This window comes from Camarhynchus parvulus, chromosome 2, assembly GCF_901933205.1.
Source record: "Camarhynchus parvulus chromosome 2, STF_HiC, whole genome shotgun sequence".
Lineage (NCBI taxonomy): Eukaryota > Metazoa > Chordata > Aves > Passeriformes > Thraupidae > Camarhynchus > Camarhynchus parvulus.
Genome location: NC_044572.1, coordinates 120024587 through 120045302, shown reverse-complemented (window position 1 = coordinate 120045302; position 20716 = coordinate 120024587). Strand labels below are relative to the sequence as shown.

Below are 20716 nucleotides of genomic sequence, written 5' to 3'. Positions count from 1 at the left end.
GAGAGAGATACATGAAAAATTAAATTAATGGGGTGATACTTTAGTGCTTCAATACTTTACTGAAAGTTTGATCATTAGAAATCTGTACACTCAGGATACAAAGTGCAGAGTTCTGAAAGAGCAGCCACCAGAAAACCATTTAAAAATAAGCAAGTACTTAGGAGAGTGCAAAACTGGATTTGGAAAATGTACAAGACTTATTTGTCATCTTCCTCTTTTCATTTGCCTTCAATACAGAATAAGTGATTTTTCAGGAAAACCTAGATTAATTAGATACCTGTCTCCTATTAAAAGCCTGCCGATCTAATTCTCAGAAACTTATATGAAAAAGTGGGCAGAAAAATGATTTAATAGAAAACCATCAGCATTAATGTAGCTTTAAAGCTGGAAGATTGGAAAAGTCTTTTGGCTTTGGCTTTCACCAAACATCTTGGAAAGTTTTTCTCAAGAAAGAGGCTAAGGGTATAATAATGAAAAGATTTCTTATATTACCATATACCATTTTTTTACGAACTTAAATTTAATTGTACACAGTTGGCCTTGTTAGAAAGGGACATTAATTGTCAAAATAAGCTGAATATGTAAATGTTTTTTATATTTTGAATATCCAAACTTCTGAAATGCTTTCAATGTGCCCATTTCTTTCAATTTAACTTGCATGTGTTTTGAGCATCAAAAAAAGTGGCAACAAAAACTTCTTTTTATTTGCATATATATTTATGAGGCTGTATCTTATGGCCTGCTCTTTATTTAGCCTGCTCTGCATTTTGTCTCTGCCTGGCTTCTTGCCCACACAGCTGCCCTTGTGTATGACATTGTCTTAGCTCTTTCACCTACATCTTCTCTAACTACTTCAGCAGTTACAGTATGTAGGATTTGCTGCACAGCTTTCTAAATATAATATCCCTCTCTGGTCTTTGCCTTCAGTTGCTGATCATTTCTTCAGTTTCCTGAACACTCGTTTGTTATTTGAGAAGCTCAAGCAAGCATGAGTGCTCATCTTCTCTTAGCCTGCAAATGGTTTCATAAAAGGGAAATAGCTTCATAACATAATAACAATTCAAATGCCATTTACATTTGCAAGTGCGTTCTTTATGTTATCCTATATAAATCAGTTAAGTATGACTTCAGGAAAATCTTTGTTGGTCTTAATTTCTTCTTAAAATCTACCAACAAATATTTTTGTAGCTATGTGCTTTGAAAGAGCATTTGCTGTGTGAGCAATAATTAATTAAAAGAATTTTGGAGCTAGAGAGTTTTCAAGGACTGTAGTTTTTCCCCTGTCTGTGTAATCTGGGACAGACCCCTGTCAGTCCTTATGTTTCCCTGGCATGAGATCAATTCCCCGACCAACCATACTTTTGGACATGTTATTGTGAGGATTATTGCCTGTTAAGCATTTGAAATATTTTATGGGTAGTTCGTCATAAGCAGCAATTCTAGGGTAAATTCTAGGTATTCATATGACACACAGAGTAAACCCTCTGCACCTTTAGTTGCAAGTTGCACTGTAGGATGGAAGGCCTGGAGTGCTGAGAAAGAAAGCAGGAAAGCTGGAAGAGGAAGCATCCTTATGTATAGCAAATGGTTTTTGTCCCTGTGTAAATCCCACCTCTTCCCAGTGTAGTGCATGTTCCAGCATTGTGGCAAGCTATTTTAAGGGGTTAGGGGGAAGGGTCCTAGAAACAGGGCAGTAAGATATAACTGACTAATGAATCTGCTAATTTTCATCCATCCTTATGAGGACCTCCACGGATAGGAGAGGGTTTTTGTAGCTTGCAGATGCAAGGTATATACATACCTGCAACAATGGCAGACAATTTCTTTCCACAGCTTTGAGCTTGAGGATTCTTGTCTTTTGTGTCATGATCAGAAAATGGAAAGTAAGATACTTCTTATTCTCTCCAAGGGAGTATTACAAAAGAGAGAATCCTAGTAAATATTATTTAAGCAGTGTAGTAGTTATAGGGATATATATACTGAAATAATGGTTCTTTCCTTTAAACCTGGTTTAGACTGGACCAGAATATGGTCAAGGAATGAATCCCATCAGTCGTTTGGCTCAGATCCAACAGGCCAAAAAGGAGAAGGAGCCAGAGTATGTTCTTCTTTCAGAGAGGGGAATGCCTCGCCGTCGGGAATTTGTTATGCAGGTATCCTTTGTGTCATGTTAGAGATAATGCCCTTGCTAAGTGTTTTGTTCAAACTGAAGCAAAATGGTAGCATAATATGAAGTGGAACTCCTTCTGTTTAGCTTTTTGCCTTGCTGTCACATATACAGGAATAGTATGAAATACAGTATCAGAAAGCCTGTCTAAACTTTTTTCTCTTAGTGAAACAAATGGCAGTTAAATTATGTGCCCTCTAGATGCTTTTCATGTGTTTTATTTATTTACTTTTACTTGTCTTTTTGGAAAAAAATAAAATTGGGCTGGTGTTGATCCGAGGATTCCAGCAATACCTAGTATTCTGAAATATGGACATTAATATCTCCATATTACCAGGAATTTTGGCTTTATAAAATAGTGTTGTAAATTTTTTCAGATTGCCAGTATCTTTGTGACTTTGTTATCTCTGAAATACAACAAAAAAAGCCAACCACATGTTTTAGACTGTTCTCTGACTGGACCTAATACTGAAACAGTAGATCATTAAAATTCCTTTCAAATTTAAATTAAGAACATGTACAAAAAATTGGCATAACTGTGATATTTTGTTAGATAACACAACAGCAGGTTGAGAAAGATTAGAATCAGGAAAGGATTCTGTATTCTTGTGTTTTCAGTCAAGGGTAATTTTGTGCCGGAATAACTCAGAACAGCATACCCCAGCATGTTTTGACTTGTTGTCTACCAACCACACCAAAATGTCACTTCTGATCACAAGCAAAATTTCTGATGTTCCAGCACCTCCTTCTCCAGAAAATTAGTTCTGTTTTCAATTCAATCTCTTCAGTTCTTCCTTCATGTCGATGAAGATAAGCTAGTGATCTTAATTTTCTTGGGCCTAAGTGGTCTTTCTTCATGATTTATTATTTTTCTCTCTGAAGGAAAAAAAGGTATTGTGTTCTTTTGTTGCAGAATCTTTTTTTTTAATAGAAACTTGGATTTCTAACATTTTATGAGACCTGAAAGTATTTGAAAAAGAGTGATCCTGTCACAGAAAATCTCATTTCCCATGCTTAGACCCCCATGGCACTGTCTACAGTTGGTGGTTGCTGTATGAGGCCAGAAGAGTGTAACCCAGCCCAGTATTAGAAAGACAGGCTGGAAGTTTAGTTTTCTGTTGGAGGAGTGTCAATAATGGCAAAGTCTTCGGTTTGTATAAAAAAGGAATCTTAAAAGCAGTGAATATGTAGAAGATTCCTGTATCTAAGAAGGTTTGTGAAAGAAAGAGTTAAAGAAACTCCATAGAGCAGTTGCTTTGTTACAAATTCTTTTAAACTCCATTTTCACCCTTTTGTAATATCTTCACACTAAAATTATTCTGCTATTTATCCCACCTTCAGGAAGTCTCAGTGGATTCATTATGACATGCAGAAAACCTTATCAGAATAAAATACCTTTGTATAAACTACTTAAACCATGTTTTCATTTAATTTAATTGAATGTGGAAGTAAAATATCCAGAGATAATATGTTCATTTTTATCTGTCACACAAAGAGCAAGTTTAGATGTGATGAAATGGATCCAATTACTTGTCCTGGCTACTAGATAAACAGAAGAAAACCTCTGATGACATTAGTTGGTGTTCTGTTCCCAAAGTTAATTTCAGAAAGCTCTTTCTCTTTGTAGTCAGGCCTTTAATCCTTGATAGAGGTTATAATAATAGCAAAACCAGTTTTACAGGTCTGAGAAATAGCAACACATTGATTTATTGTGAGCTATGTTATAAATTATCTTTTTGTCTTGTCCCATTAAAGTCCCTCAATTTTATTGTATAGAAACTTGTAGCAGATTGGCTGTTTTCTAATTGTTATTGTGAACTGCATAGAAGATAAGGTTTATATTTCAAGATTATTAATATTTTTGGCTTAGGTAGACAAATCTTTTTGCTTAATGATGTATATATATGTACTTTGAAGGGATATTAATGATTATTATTTATTTACATCATCTTAATATTTAGAATTAAGAGTATTTGAGTAAAGAGTTTAAACTTTTAGGAAAATACATATATGATAAATTAAGGAAAGTGAAGAATTATTGAATGACATAAGCTACTAAATATAATTTATTCTTCATTTAGCATTTGTATGCCTTTTTTTCCATTTTTTTAAAGCTCCTTCCAAACTGTTTCTGGTCTTTGACCTCTGGGTTTTGGTGGTTTTTTTGTTATTCAGATCATCTTGATGATTTTATTATTTTCATTTGATTTTGCTTTCCGTTTTTGACATGGTTTTGAAACTGTGCAGTATTTTGAGACACAATTTGGCAAATAGAAGGGCTTAAATACACCCGTCGAAGATCTATGAATGAAGAGCAGTGATAGTGCTCATGTCACAAACCAGACACACAGCACCAAGAGTTTTAAGAATGGTACCAAAGCCAAAGATTAAGTTGGAGCCACACATTTTGTGGATATCCATTACCTACAGTTTGTCCTTATTTTGGGGTTTTAATTTCTCTTAGTGTTATGAAAGGCATCATGTTTGTCAGAAGCACTTTGTACTGTACAGACCACAGGTGCACTGAGGAGCCTTCTTTCCAAGGACTGTTTGGCTCAAAGCTTGTCAGGTGTAAGCAGTTCCAGCCCCTTGTTCCTTGCAGTACAACAAAGTGGGAGGAAGGCAAATATGATTTTCTTCCTTCTTTAGAAGCCACTCTCGTTAAATCTCAAGTCTGTTTGTCTGTCCATTGTTCTGCATACTGTCCTGATGATGCTGGGGAGCTGCTGCAGGCAGCACTCCTTCCCACAAGAAGGAGGAAGTTCAGATCCTGGGGCAATTCCAGTGTTAACAGAGTGGGGGAGAGGTTCATGAGCGAGAATGGGAGGGCACAGAGGCTGGTGGAAGAGAGAGGCAACCATGTGTGCACTGAGATGCAGAAAAATGTAGCTCTTGCGTATGGGTTTGGTGAACTTCTGAAAAATCTAAGCAAGACCTTCTAAGTGAATACTGTGGTCCCCTTTTGCACTGCTGTATCTTTTTCAAGATTGCATCTTCATCAAAAGAGCTGACAACTGTTGATAAATCTGCAAGAGTATTATATGATGATATTAAGGAGTCTTGCATTTATCATGATTATGATCAATATTTTCTTTTTAAGGTAAAAGTAGGCAATGACATTACTACTGGAACAGGCCCAAACAAGAAAATAGCTAAAAGAAATGCAGCGGAAGCAATGTTGTTACAGCTGGGATACAAAGCCTCTACTCCTCTTCAAGATCAGACAGAAAAGGTGAGAACCAATTGTTGTGTTGCCCACAATTTACCCTTGTCTAGGTTTTTAGGCTGTATCAGCTAATCACTTAATAAAATTGGAAGCTTAAGCTTGTGCACACCCTGTTTTAGGGAGTTGCTTGTCACGGATTAGCCTTTGTTTAGCTACAGCTCTACAGCTACCCTTAGTATTAAGTGCAGCCTCTGCTCCTGTGAGAGTAATTAGGAACAGAAACAGAGTTCCACAGAATAGTGTGTGTGCAAAAGTGTTCATGTGATCCATGCACCTATTTCTGCTTACAAATCAGGATGAATGTACCTCTTGCTTTTATTCCATTTTGGGCATTCATGAGAGCCCAAAGGAACAGAAAGGAACAACGTTAGTAATTTTCATATATGAAGTAGTAATCCATGTTTATCTTCCCATTGCATGTGCACTAACAGCATTACAGAAAAATAATGGCCTTTTCACATTTGATGGCTGATAAAGAAAATGTGTGTCACTTTTTTAATGAAGAAGGAATTGCATTTTAAATTCATATGTGTTGCAAGTATGTATTTCCATGTTAGCTATCTGTAACTTAGCACTCCTCTCCTGTCTTCAATTTATTGATTAGGGCTTTTGTAACCAAAATTGACTGTTAAAGTTTTGCCTTTTGTTTACTGAAAAGATACTTGGCAAGGTATTTGACCAAGCTGTGGACCCTGAACAGCTTCTGTCATATACAAGCTCACTGCATGTATATATTTTGATAATTACTTGTATGTTTACTGTGGCTGCACTAGGTAGCCAACAGAATGTTCTGTTGGGCTTTTCTAGGACTACATAATAAATCTGAATGTAGTATATGTGTACACATCTATGTATATGTAAATATGAAGACACTCTGTTCTATATGTTCTATATTCCTAACCAGGAAGAAAGAAATACTGTACTGGTTACTTGACCCCACCTTCTTCTGTTTCACTGTCCTTTGAGAGTAGCAGCAATATGTGTGCTGTTCACACTCATCTTCACTATGTTCTTCACTATATGTCTTAGTCATAGACAAGTGTGAAATACTCTAAACAGTCCTTGGAAGCTGGATGATGTTCCTAGTGAGAACACACTGTGCAGACACGGCCATTTAAAGAAAAGCTTCTGACTGAGTCAAATGATAATTCATTTTCACCAGAATGCTGAGACATTTCTGCTGTAGAATATACTCTCCATGGTATAAAACTATCAACTTTTTCTTTACTGCCAATTTTGCCAAATGGCTTTAATAAAAAACAAGTCAAAACAGAAAAATCGATTTTTTATTCTAATATGAAAACATAGGTTGTCATTCTAGGATTTTAAATTGGCTGAACTAATTTTACAGTATTTTTCAGAGATAAAGCCTGAAAAAATTCAGTCTACAATATAGTTTCTTTGCAGAGCATTACATAGTGGAAACTTGTGGTTACATTGAAATCCTTACCAAAAACCTGAGTGGCTAAAAAGGGATGCTGCTGCTTTGTTTCCCTACATTTATTAAGCTATTGCTTACAAGTGCATTGTCTTTAGAAAATCAGACTTAATTGCATACTTGCAGATGTAGACATTTCAGGATTGGTAGACTAGTGTACAATGGCCTAATATTATTCTGAATACAATGAACAAACCTTACTGTATCCAAAAAATGTGAAGTAGTCAACTTTTATGTAGTGGCAGTATCATAACAAAATCATTACAAAATTTTAAAGCTTTGTTGGGGTTTGAGGACATGAAATATCTAGAGCATCTGGTTTTATCTTCTGTATATATGTCTGGACATATTTGGAGATGCACAAGTTAGTTTGTGTAGCTGAAGGAATTTTAACTCTCAAACTAAACTGTGGTGGAGAAGAGGGAAAATAGCCCTTAGATCTCTATCAAACTGAGCATTGCAAAATTCCTTGCATATAAATTGCACAATAAAGATATACCATTAGAAGATACTTGTTTCACTGTTTGAATCCAAAATGGGTCCCAGTGTAGATTAGCTGATGTAGCAGGTTGGCGTCTAAGTAGATAATTTTCACCTGTATATTTTTGGATGATGTTAAAAAAGGCAATTATTTTTTCCCCTGTGCCCCCTTTTCCTCAAGTCCTTCCGTTCCTCCTCCCTTAGAAATAAGCAAAACAAGATCCAGTGGGTTTTTTTCCTTAACCCTGGTGTATAAAATGTGACTGTATTTATTGTTTTAATGGAGACCTAAGAGCATTATAAGAGCAATGTGTAGTGCTGACGGCAGCACAAGTAATCAGGTAATGTAAAAAAGTAAAGGCTCTGCTCTTTTCTGGATTAAACTGATTCCTGAAAGAAATCAGAAATGGTTGTGCAGAGCCTTGAGGAGAGCGATCTGGAGGTATGCTGGGAGACGTTTTGCAGTTGTCAGAATTTCAGCTGTATGGATGAGAATGGAGACTTGTAGTAATTTTTTCATGTTTCCACCTTTTTGTTTCTTCTTTCCATTTGTATTCTCTTAGAGAGAAGAAAACCAAGGTAGATTGCATTCATGTGAGGCAGCAGTACTAAGGATCACTTACTCATAGAGGAATTGTTGTTAAATTCCCTGTCATGATCAAGTTAATAAACAATAAAAAAGAGAAGAATGAGGAAAGTTGGAAATCTTCTCTTATTGTAACAGTGTGCTTGTGCTGGCATCATGTTACAGATGGTCAGGATGTATTCCTGACAAAACCATGCTGTCGTTAACAACAATAAATACAAACATATTTATAGATTTCATACTGCTTACTCATATGAAGAACTGTTGTCACCTGTATTTTCAAATATACATATTACCTGCTTCATAATATGAATAAAACCAGTTATATGAAATTAAAGTGCATGGATGTAGGTGACCAGTTTGAAAGCTGACTGTAATGCCTGTCATCCTTTTCCATCAAATATCTTCCATTTTCACTGCACATTGCCAAGGCCCTTTGGGATGTACATGATGATGAAAAACAGGGAAACAATCATTGAAATACCTGCTTTTCATAGTGTGCTCTCTAATCCTCTTTTCCAAGTAAAATGTATCATCTAGTGGTCTGTATTATGACTTGGTAGTAATATCTAAACAGCCTTAATGCAGCCTCTGAGATGCAGAGGCAGATCTCAGCTGGTTGATTTTCCTTCTCATCTCTTTCACTTTCCAACCCCATCTTTGAGAGCAAATGATTACAACTTTGTTCTGGCATATAGCCTGCTTTGCTGTGAGGTTTTCTGTTTGCATAGAAAATCCCAATGAAATCTGAAAAGGATCATTCATTTCACATTCATAGAGATGGTTGTCAATAGCTCCTAAGTAATGAGGAAGCTTTGACTTTTTTATTCAGTTTTATACATAAACCTAGAACACTGCTATCTTATTTACTGCGTAAACCTCAGTACTGGCTTTGTTTTGAACCTCTGTGTTAATTGTTCCCCTTTTCCATATGAGACTAATACCCAGTATTAAACATAGTAAAATTAATTTGAGGACAGTTAGCTTCCTCAAAAATATATTAAAATAATTGAAAATTGCAATCATTTTTACTTCCACTTCAGTGACTAAATCAATTTAAAATTTACTTGTTAATAAATATTTTAAAATATTTACTAACAAGTAAATATTTTAAAATTACACCCAAAGTACTTCATAGTGTTTACACATTCCTTCATAGGCGGTAATTGGGATCTTCTTGTTTTAGAATGTAATTTCTCTGTTGACTGTTTATGTTTTCAGTTGAGAGCTGCTTAAAACATTTAATTTTATTTAAGTCTGATTTGGTAACATATTGAGTTGAGCCTAATCCTTGGGGAAACATTTATATTTCAGTGTTAGGCAATAATTGTTAATGTTTACTCATGAAGGGTGTATTACTCAAATAACCTGTTTTAGGCAAAAATTAAGATGAGTTAGCAAAATTTTGTGAACAGATGTGGCAGTCTCAACTCATCCTTTTTCGTATTTTTCAATTAAATTTATAAACATGTGTCTGTTTAGGGAGTAGTTTGCTCTTTATTTACTTATCTTTTTCTACCTGTTTCAGCTTGGAGAAAACAAAAGTTGGAATGGCCAAAATGTTGGGTTTCCTGAGCCAACAAGTAATAGTAAGTATCGCTTTCTAAATTTATATTGATACTTATTTCTCTTTGTCTCTGTATGATTTGGATTATCCAAGACAATTGAAATGCTTTTTGTAAGTATTTTAGGGGTTTTGTTGCAATTAGATGAATTAACCCCTGAGTGTCCTGTGTGTGAGTGTAGGTATGAATGAGTGCAGAAACAAGGAAATTTTTATCTATTAATTGAATCATTGAATCCTTCAGTTTGTAAGGGATTTTAGGAGGTCACCAAAACTGCTTACTCAAAGCACAGTCAGTGCAGAGTTGAGATAAGGTTGCTTATGACTTTTAACAGTTCTCCAGCTTTGAAGGTTCTGTGGCTTCTCTGGGCAGCCTGTTCCAGTGCTCAACTGTCTTCACATTGATTTTTTTTTCTTTTATTCTTGTCAGAATATCTCCTGTTTGTTTATGGCTGTCATCTCCTGTTCTTCTCCTATATACCTCAGTAATGTGCCTGGCTCCATCTTTTCTGACAACCTCTTCTTAGATATTGGAAGGCTGCTATTGGGTCCCAAGAGATTTCCATTATCTAGGAATTTATCTACCTAGACTCTAAAATCACAGCTTAGAGACAATGATGCTGTGGGAGACATGGTGTAAAAATCCTTACTAAAGCCAAGGTAAATGGCATCCACTGCTCTCCATTCATAAAACCAGTCATTTTATCATGAAAGACAATCACACTCTGTGCCCACAAATGGCTTTAAGAGGACTGCATGATTTTCCCAGGGACCAGAGTGAGGCTGACCAGCCTGCCTTTTTTGAGTATCATGCATTTCTCCAGGCACTGGAGATTTCTTCTGATCTCCATGACTTTTTGAAGAGAACAGAGAGTGGCCTCATAAATGCTGCAAGCTGGTTGACTCAGCACACTGAGATAGATCCCATTTGGTGCAATGGATGTGCAGGAAGTTTCACCTGCATATGAGGAAGGACTTTACTGTCCAGGTGACTGAGCACTGGAACAGGTTGCCCAGAGAGGTTATGAAGTCTCCTTTGCTGGAGATATTCAAGAACCATCTGGACACAATCCTGTGCTGTGTGCTCTGGGATGACTCTGTTTGGGCAGAGGGATTGGACCAGATGACCCTCTGTGGTCCCTCCCAGCCTGACCCAGTCTGCAGTTCTGAGATTTTTGTGATTTATATGGGCTGATTTCTAGCTTTTCTCACAATATCCCTGACTCTGATGAGGTTCTGCTACTGGTAGTTCCTGTCTTCCTTGAGCTTTGTCTATAAGACACAAAAGCCCAAGAAACCTTGTTGGTCAAGATTGAATTTGGTTTCACTGCAACAGGTAAAGACTAGTACAGAACTTGGTGAGTTTATGTCATGGTTTGACACTGGCACAATGCCAGTGCCCCATGAAAATACACTTTCCCTGGTGTTTCCATTCCCAGAAAACCTATTTCCTGTAAACCCACGACATTTTATAACTAGATTTTTGCTGTTTAAAGTGGTAAAGATAATATAAGTAGTACTTTTTCACTTTTTCTTGAGCCCTGGATTTTTCTCTAGAATCGTGTGTAGTTTTGAACTTCTTAATGGTCCCAAACATTATCTCCCTCAACTAAGGATTGTAGAGGCATGGACACACACATGAGATACCTTCTCTTTTTTGCCTATATACATGAAAGACATGCTCCTAAAAGCAGGTTTTAAGGAGTTTCAGTAGTGTTCCATTGTTTATATGGTCTTCCCACTCACCACAGAGGGACCCAGAGACCTGAGGAATAATTTATGCTGCAACTTACACCACAGTTTGCTAGTGTTTAATGTGGTCTTGGATGGAGCACATGCCATTGTGTTTCCCTGAAAGGAAGGATTCTACGGGATCTAAGTCTTCCTATTAGTGGCTTCCTTACAGCCCTGTCATCAACCCCCATCAGTACTTTTAGATGATTTGTGTTTGTATTGTCAAAATCTCTAAGGACAAGATCTGTGAAATATCTTCAAATGTTAGCGTCTTAGAGTTTGAGACAGCAGAATAAGACCTCTATCTTTTCTCCTGTCCTTTCAGTATCTTGTAGCAGAGATACTTATAGATTAAAACATGATTTTCTGTTAAACCAACAAGAAAAAACAATCTCTTAGGCTGCTCAAGACAGTAATTTAAAGTTATACCTTTAAATCCAAATCTAGAAGGAGAATACAAAGGCAAACTCATTCAACGGGAGACAAGATAACAGAAATGATATTTTAAACTTGTGCCAAATAACTTATTTTTCACAGACCTGCTCACAGATCTTTTTGCAGCCACCAGAGCCACAGTACAGAGACAGTTTTTCATTCTGGGACACTTTTGTAATGCTCGATGCCTTCATTTCTATTCTTCTGATCTACAAGTAAATTGGAAGTTGAAAGAGATGGAGCATGCCAATAGACATAGAGCATTTGTTCAGAGACCACTGTTTGTAATCTCTTAAGCCCCTTCCTTGAGGGTTTCTAGAGGTGACATTAGTAATGAACAGGTGATTTAAGTGTATCATAGAATGTTAGAGGGTTGGAATGAATCTTAAAGATTATCTAGTCCCAACCACTCCTGCCATGTGCAGGGACATCATGCACTAGACCGGATTGCTCAAGTACTTATCCAGCCTGACTTTGAACACTGCCAGGGTGTTTTGAATAAAAGAAATCACTTCTATGAATGATCTCTCATGCACCTGTGAAGTGCAGGATTTTTTAAAGGCGTTCCAAACAAATTCCACAATTTGAGATAAAAAATGTCACATCCTTTCAGGTGTGAGTATACTAGTGTGTTTTTAAGAACAGCACTTTTTGGAAGGTGAGTTTACTCTTGAAGTTTTTAAAGTAATTTTTTTTTTAAGTTAAGAAGCTTTAAAAGAGGGCAAATGGAGCAGCTTCCTCCCTTTTGTATCCTACTTAAAAGAGAAATATACGCTTTGCATTTCTTGTTACCATACAAGTAACTTTCAGTGGTCTTGAAAATCTGAGTCTCTGAGATTGCTACATCTACCATTGGGCAGCTTTTATTCATATTTCCAGTAATTTTATTCCAGGAAAACAATTGTGTCTTGCTAGGGCAGGCTATTGTGCATCAGTTTCCTTTTGCAGACAGATAGTCTTTCTTTGTGTGCATAATGCCCTGTGTTTCCATCTGAATCAAATAAAACTGGAATAGTAAAGGGAATTTGTATACTTCAGTACAACAGAAAACAAAAATTGTAACAGTTAGTACAGTTGAAAAACAGATTTCATGGTACTCTTACGAAGTAGTTTGTTTTTGCTGAGAAATACTCTACAGTCTGTATCCCCTAATTACTAGCTCAATATATATTTAGTATTGCCTGTTAAATATTCTTGAATATTAACTTCTCCTGCTGCCCTCTATCATGTTATTCTTGCATTATCCACGTGGCAAACCTCATTTCTGTTCTTCCAACTCACTGGCAAAGCTTCTTCCCACAGGTTTGCTTCTTTACCTATCTTCATTTCACAATTTCAAAGAAAGATGAAACACAAAGCTAATGGTTTCTTGTTGGGATATCTTTGACATTCTTCACATATGAAATGGCAAGAACACTGAGGTTTTTTCCATTATGCTTCTGGAAGAGACTTTGAGAAACTGTGAGCAGACCAGAAGCATTTGCAGCCCATATAGAAGATGTTTACTGTAAACAGAATCTCATTTATCTCTCTTGATTTAAGTAGTTATCAACAAAAACAAAGAATGCAACAAATAAACAATCCTATTACAAAGTGCATTTTCATGGGAACATGTTTTTGTTTTGTATTTCTGGATGGGGTAATAATAAACATCATACAAGATGTGTTCTAGGAGAAACTGTAGATAAGCTATGAAAAACAGTATAAAAATAAAAGTAAAATGTTACTGTGTTTATAGGTATTATAATTCTAAGAAGGAAAAAAATGACCATAACTGTTTTTACATGTTTCCCAATTTCAGTTTTCCATCAGATAGGTTTCCTTTACCTATTCCTAACAATTCTGGGAGTCACAAAGTACTGAAAACCTGATAATTTAAAAAAACCCATATTCAGAGCAATCTTACCTCTCTGTAAAGGACAGACTCTTTGTTTTTCTTGCCTAACATTTTATTACTAGGGATTCATGCATGACTTTACAGTCTTTGTTCTTTGGAATACATCTGTTCCTGCTGTTTGTTCACCACCTGAAATCATAACCATTTGTTTGTGACATCACAATTAGTTACTGAGAAGATGATTAGATTGTCACCAACAGATGATTATGATTTCAGATGGTAAATGAGCAGCAGGAGCAGATGATATCCTAAGGAACAAAGATACTTGATCTCATACAATTGTTCTCAGTGACAAAAAAAAAAAAAGAAAGAAAAAGGAAAGAAAAAAAGCAAATAGATATTCTGAAGAATTTCTTAAGTCTGTAATGAGAATATGTGCTATTTTTATGTAAATAACATTTATTTTAGTATTTTTAAAACTCTACTTCAATATTAGATTAAGAAATATAAATTAAGACCTATAAAAAATACAAAAAGATTTTGTATTTTGTAAGCCCTAAATGTATGGCTACATTCAGATCCTTACTTAAAAGTTTCTTCACCAGCTTTTTGGAGAAGATAAATGCAACATAAATTATGTACTTATGAAATTTTGCATACTAATATATCTTCACGTTGAAGGAAACAAAATTTATTTGAACTTTGTAGTTCTGGCCCTCAGTAGCTTCAGAAAGATATTTTTTATATAGTCCTCTAATTAATTGTTTTTCAGCTGGGGATTTTGGTGAAAACTTTCAGTAGATAATTTAATATCCCCATGTTTTCATGAGCAGGAACAGAAGTCTACCATTTTGGAATAAAATTTTTGTGTTGTAATTTGGACATTTTCCATTGGAATGTTTGTGTGTTATATTTTGCTGAAATATGTAATTCTTTTGGGTATATTGCAAAGGTGATTTATAGTGGATTGTGTGCATTGTTACTTACTAAGTACCGCTGTTGCATTGGACTTGGCTTTTGAATTGCTTCCAAATTTACTCAGATTTATCAATTGTAATGCATTCTTGCTAGGAGTTACATTGATACATCGCTAAATGTTTGCTGAACTATTTGCCATTCTGACTAGAAACCACAGTAAAGGGATTGACACCACCACTTACTTGGTTAAAGGCCACAGAACAATAGTTTTCCATCTCTTCATTTTGATATTTTTGTTCTGTTTTGTGGGGATTTTTTTAGCTAACAAACTGTCAGGTGAGCTTTATACCATCAATAGAGCAGTTCCTTCAGCTGAGCCATTTGTCCTCACTTTAAATGTCTCACAGCCTTGTCTAGAGTCTCTTATCACAGCTGGTTATGTTTAAATAATACCTTGCCTCTGTAACCGCTGAGTTGATTTGCTAATTTTCTAATTAAATTTTCTTTCTAACTGAAGATACTGGAAAATTAAATTTAGAAGCAGAGGAGATTTGTTCAATTTTATTTCTTTCCTAATTTACTGAAACTAGGAAATCCATGCTGCATTTGGCATTATTAATAACTGATGTCTTATTTTTCAGTTTCCTCTAACAATGAAAATAATTTTATGCAGCATAATACCAATTAAATGTAGCTTGCCTATTTTTTTTAATAGTTGAAAAAACTTCTAAAACACCTCATATTAAAAAACATATTAACAAAACAGGGAAGGGAGTGTTATTTTTTCTTTGCTGTTTTGAGAACTAGTGACAAGAGCCAAATTAGCATTTTTATGTGTGAGTGGGATTTGGGCTCAACTCTGGAGCATAAGACAACAACTGCAAGTGGTCCTTCTCTATTTCCCACATTTCCCCTTTTGAGATGCTCAGTTAAGTGCTTAAAGCTCTGCAAGGTTTGCATCTTCAGAGATGATGATTTCTGTGCTGAGTTTAGAGTGCAATGTGTGTTTATAAAGAGCCTAGTGTTTTAAGTATGTGCCCAGAGCACTGGAGAGTTAGTTTCCTTCTTCAGCAGAAGGAGAGTATTCATGGAGTGCAGAGTAATCTGGATAATGGCAGCTGCCTTTTGGAGATGTGTATCTAATATGATTTGCAGCCAAAAAAGGAAGAATCAAATGCTAATAAATATAGGAAATTCACAGGGAAGGAGTGATCTAAAGTAATCATGACTGTAGTTTGCCTGTTGATTTAAACTCTTGTGAATGAAAATGCAGATGTATATTCATGTGTTCTCTGGCTGGTTTCCAGGTATTCTGCCTATTTCAGATACAGGTTAAAAAGAAAGAGTTGTGAGAAACCTGCTACCTGGTTCTTGAGTAGCACAGATTGTGCATGTGTGAGAAATACAGACTTGGGCTATGAGGTCTGTGGTTTGGGTGCCCTCAAGACAAGAAGAAGCTCAAGTCACCTGTCTGGGAAACTGCTTAGCCATCCAGCTTTTGATGTATGAAATGTATAAAGAGGAAGCAGCCACCATGGCAGGAGACAGCCAGCTCTATGGATAGAGATGATTTCAGATAATGCATCCATTTGTTTTTATCAGTCTCCTAAAAGGCTGGTATGAACTGCATTTATTCAAGATTGCTAGTCTATTCCTTTGGAAAAATCTGCACATGAAGCAGAAATGCAGAGCTCTTTTTTGATGTTAACTCTCAAATTTAAATTTAATTATGTAATTATGCTAAGTATCTGCCTTTGGTAGTCTGTCTTCAGGTGAGAAAATGGAGCAGTATCACATAATTGACCTCAGTACGGTGTTACTCCAAATACTTTCACTTTTCTGGAGTCTTTTCTCCTTTTCCAACACCCTTCCCTCCAACCTGGAATGCACCATGTACCTCACCCTTAGTCTAGAATAATCATGTCCTTGAAAAAGTGAATCTTCTGAAGTGAAACTTTGTTGCTGACAGCGCTAAAACTTAATTCTCCACTCTTCATGCCCTTTCAACATCAAGCACAGCTTTCTCCTCTGATTTCCTCCTCACTCATACATTTGCTGTGCTTGTTGATGGAGCCCTCTTAGCTTCAGCAGCCTCTGTGTCCTTGTCTAGTAGATCTGCTCATTATTTCTTCTCTTCTCCGTGTGGGTCAGGCCTTTGTTTTCATCATCACCATTCTCATTCCCCTCCTAATCTGTTAATGAATGGTCTTGCCTGCACAGGTTGCCTCCAGTTGCACTCAGGCACTCTCCTAAATTGCTTTACCCCCACAAATATCACTTTCTAGCAGCTGTTACAAGCACCTTGATCTGCCAGCTCACTAGCTTGATTTGCTCCTGCTCCAAATTTGCTGATCCTCTTTACTGCTAAGAATACTGACCTTCCTTCTGTATTTTGCTTGCTTTTTTCCTGAACCTGCTCAATCTTAATCTTTGGATATGTGTTACATGGACATATTGCTGGAAAATTATGATGCAGGAATTATCATGTAAAACTTACAGTGTAGATGTTTCATCTGTCTATTGGAATATTTCACAGAATATCCTGTAGAAATTCTCCACTGCAAACACTATGTCTTTTTATTTACCAAAATCTTATGTATTCAAGCAGGAGTGAAGCTGGGGGAGAATTCAAAGGACTTTCCTCGTGTTCTTTAAATGCCAAATGTATACAATTTAAGAAATGCATACAATTTAAGTCCTGCAATACTGCAATTTCTGTTTTGGCTATACGGAAAATAGCCAAGTGAAATTAGGGGTATCAAGACCTGATTTCATGAAGAACTAAATAGTATATACTTCAGTACCATGGTTATTTTAAGGTTAAACAAAGCTTGTATTTTAATGAGCTGCTTTATATAACATCAGTTTGTTTAAGGTCATGTAGACGAGATCTTTTGACTGAAAGACATTGTGTAATGACAGAACATTTTTTCATGTCTGAATATTGCAGTAGCTGGTGACTTAGAAATACCACGGATAGCTGTGTTAAGTAAGTAATGATTGCAGCTTGGTATTTCAAGCCAAGATTGTGTGTAGAGAATTGCTGAGAACGTAATGGCCATACTATTTGCCTGTTCAATTGTCTGACTGACCTTTTCTGAATTCCTACTGTGGTAATGAAATTTCAAAATATTCTTGTATATAAATAGCCTTTTACACTGAGTGGGGTATTAAACCATCATTTCTTCTTATTATAATATTTACATTTTTCAGTCTTATTATTGAAGTAGTTATTTGAAGTAGTTTTGTAAATTTTCTTTTTTTATGTCAATAGATTTGTAATGGGCCGTATTTTAGGGCCTGTTGAGAACCTGACAGTTCTAGGGAGTAATTATTGCATTTGAGTATCCCCCATGCCTCTTAAGTTCTTGTGCATTTTAATGTACAAAATTGTGAAGTCAGGATTAGATCCAGTTCTAACTTCTTACAGGCTTGCTACAAGATTTTTCCATGTACTTTATGTACCACTTTATAAGAAGGCTTTATTCAATGTGACTACAGATAGCATAATCTGAAAGAAAGCTTTTTGATGGTTATCTGTCAAGTACTTTATTCAGTTCCAAAAATACTAATTATTTCCTTATAAAGAGTCTTTTCTTCATCTAGTGATGGGTTATTTGAAATACCAGGGTGCTAAACTTAATTCATCATATACAGAATTATACCACTGTTTACTCTGCATCATTGCACAAGACATGAAAACTCCTTTGTGCCATGTCCCATGTCACTGGTTGTAGTGCAGGAAAGAACATGTGCTCTTCAGCAGGGTCAGGGGAAGTCATATTGCAGCTGGCAGTGCTTCTGACACATGAGCAAGTGTAGCTTTTTTGTAAGATAAGCAAGAATTTGAGGAGAAAACTGTATTATCCAAGAAAGAATAAAGCTGTGGTTTAGACCAAGTATAAATGTGAAAAGTCAGTGAGTGCCCCTGAACCAGAGAAGTAATTGAGATTGACATCACAAGCCTGATTCTGTAGGCCATCTTGTGGAGTTGCATGTTAAAATTGAAATCTCAACTTACAATGTTTTCTGCTCCTCCTGAGAGAAACAGAAAATTGGAAATAGGACACCAGTGGTACCTGTGTAGGCTCTAATAGCTGTGAGTGTGCAGGCAATGCTGTCATCACTCTGAACTTTTCTTAATTTAGTAGCCCACTGCTGTGGGTAACTTGTCACTGTTCCTGTATCAGCAAATTCCATTTTTGCAGAGTCTTATTACATTGAGGCTTGTTCAGTTGTCACTTGTTGTTCTTCACCCCATTACCCATGCAGACAGTTTTCTAATGATTAGTTTTGTTTATCACAAACTCCAGAAAGTGGAGGACCCATTTGTAGAAATGTCCCCCTGTCTTCCCAGCCAAGGGGACACTGAAGAGAAAGGGTTGGGGATAAAAATGATATCACTCAAACAGAACTTTTAGAGATTGTCTCTATTTATAGCTGCTGTGAAAAAAGGTGCAATCAAAGCATTGAGATTACATATCCAGGGCAAGGCTTGTGAGGGATTATTGGGCCATCTTGTATCTTATTCATTCATTTGCCTTGGAGTCCAAGCTATTTTGCTGTTATCTAGTATGTGACAGCAAAAGTAGACAATGGAAGATGAAGAAATTTATTCTTCGGTAAGAAAGGTCTTTGGTGTGTTTTCATAGACTTCAGAAGATTTTGAGAGACTGCAAACAATTACTGCCAATGATGAGTAAGACATGTTTTTTAAATGTTAGTGATTACATTGCATAGCTAGCCTGCATATTTTTGTAGCACATTTGCCCACAGGTTTAAATAATATAAATGGAAATTATTTTAACATGTTTCATAAATGTGCTTCGAAGTTAATGTCCACCAGAAGGTGCAGTGTTATTGGTCTATTATAGATCCTGGGATTCCTAATAATTATGATTCTTCCTGTGGAGTATGGTGAAGCTTGTATAGGATAAATATTTAGTGGACCCAAAAGTCTAAGTTTTTTTCTTAGATGAAAAGTAAAAACTAATGAAAATGTTTGCCTGGAGATGTTCTCAGGCAATGCATAAAGGTGTTAGAGGATAGTATTTCTTTTTCCCCTGCTTTTTAATGAACTGATTGTTAGAAGACAAATTAAGATAATTTCTAAAGGGTTCTTTTGTTCTTGCACTTAATCCTCTGTTGTTGTTGTTTTATCCTTTGTCATTTGATAACTCTACTACTGTAACTAAATATACTTATACACTTTCCTATAATACAGCAGAGTTGAAATAAACAGGCATCAGTGAGGAATGATATATAAAATAACCTGAGTAATACATTAAAAATAGATAATGAATTACAATTAATGTATGTTTTATAGAAGTTTTCAAAGAGACCAAGTTTTTATAGGCCTTTTAAAACATGTTTGTAAGAAGCTTCATGAAACAGAGGCCTTGAATATAGAAAGGTAATATCTTGCAACTACATTAATGTAATGTCTAGAATATTACATTACTTTGTTTCCAGAGATAATCAATGATGGTAATATAATATCTGCCTCTCAGAGCCAATGTATGATTTAAATTGATTATTGCTTATAAAGCACTTTGAAGTCTTTAGCAGTAAGGTGTTGCAAAGTGTAAAAGTACTATTATTAATTTAACATCACCATTAAAGTCAGTACTTTAAGAGCATTTGCTATACTCTGCTCAATATCTTTCTATTCATCATATGCTGCATATTAGTTATTTTAACATTTAGAAAGCTTAGTAATCTGGAAGTATTCCAAACCATTGTTCCAGACAGCAGTTAGATATTTGGGTGGATCATGTAAAAACAGTGAAATGGCTGAGAAAGCATGTAAAATGTTTGTTTTAAGTAATATTACATCAATGGAACAGACATCTGCAGCACTGGACTTGATTTTAAACTTCTTTAAACTTTTTTTAAAGTTAACATTGTACTATGTTTTTCTAAAATTTATTAGGGGGGCTAATATCATGTTATTTCTAAACAAGTAGACTGTTTTATCTTTTGTTCAGTTTACATTTCTGTTTCTGAAATATTCGTGGGAAATCAGATTTACAGTGGGCAGTTCGTAGGAGGTGGTGGACACCTGCCACTCAGTATTTTTACTGCTGTTTGGTTTTGTAGCCTAACGTCAACTATCAAGATGTTTATTATCTTTTTTTTTTTCCAATTTTCATTAATCTTAAATCTTGTGTAAGACTTTAAAATCCAGGCAGAGGTAGGCCTTGGAGGTCACACCCTCAGGAAAAGTGTATCAAGTCTCTCTTTTCGTATAGTGAGTATATGCCATAAAATAATGCTGTGTATTTACGCAGTTGTTTACCTATTAGATTATGTTTGAAATTGTCCCAGATGA

The 20716-nt window shown here is 35.8% G+C and overlaps 1 protein-coding gene across 2 annotated transcripts in view; it reads left to right on the top strand.

Moving 5' to 3' along the window:
• The window catches only part of STAU2 (staufen double-stranded RNA binding protein 2), a 170606-nt gene that overhangs the window by 62567 nt on the left and 87323 nt on the right, over positions 1 to 20716 (top strand). For both annotated transcript variants that reach the window (XM_030944056.1, XM_030944055.1), the window contains exons 9-11: positions 2016 to 2153; positions 5268 to 5399; positions 9426 to 9486. In XM_030944056.1, coding sequence (XP_030799916.1) covers positions 2016 to 2153; positions 5268 to 5399; positions 9426 to 9486 — 331 coding nt within the window. The remainder of the gene's footprint in view (positions 1 to 2015; positions 2154 to 5267; positions 5400 to 9425; positions 9487 to 20716) is intronic.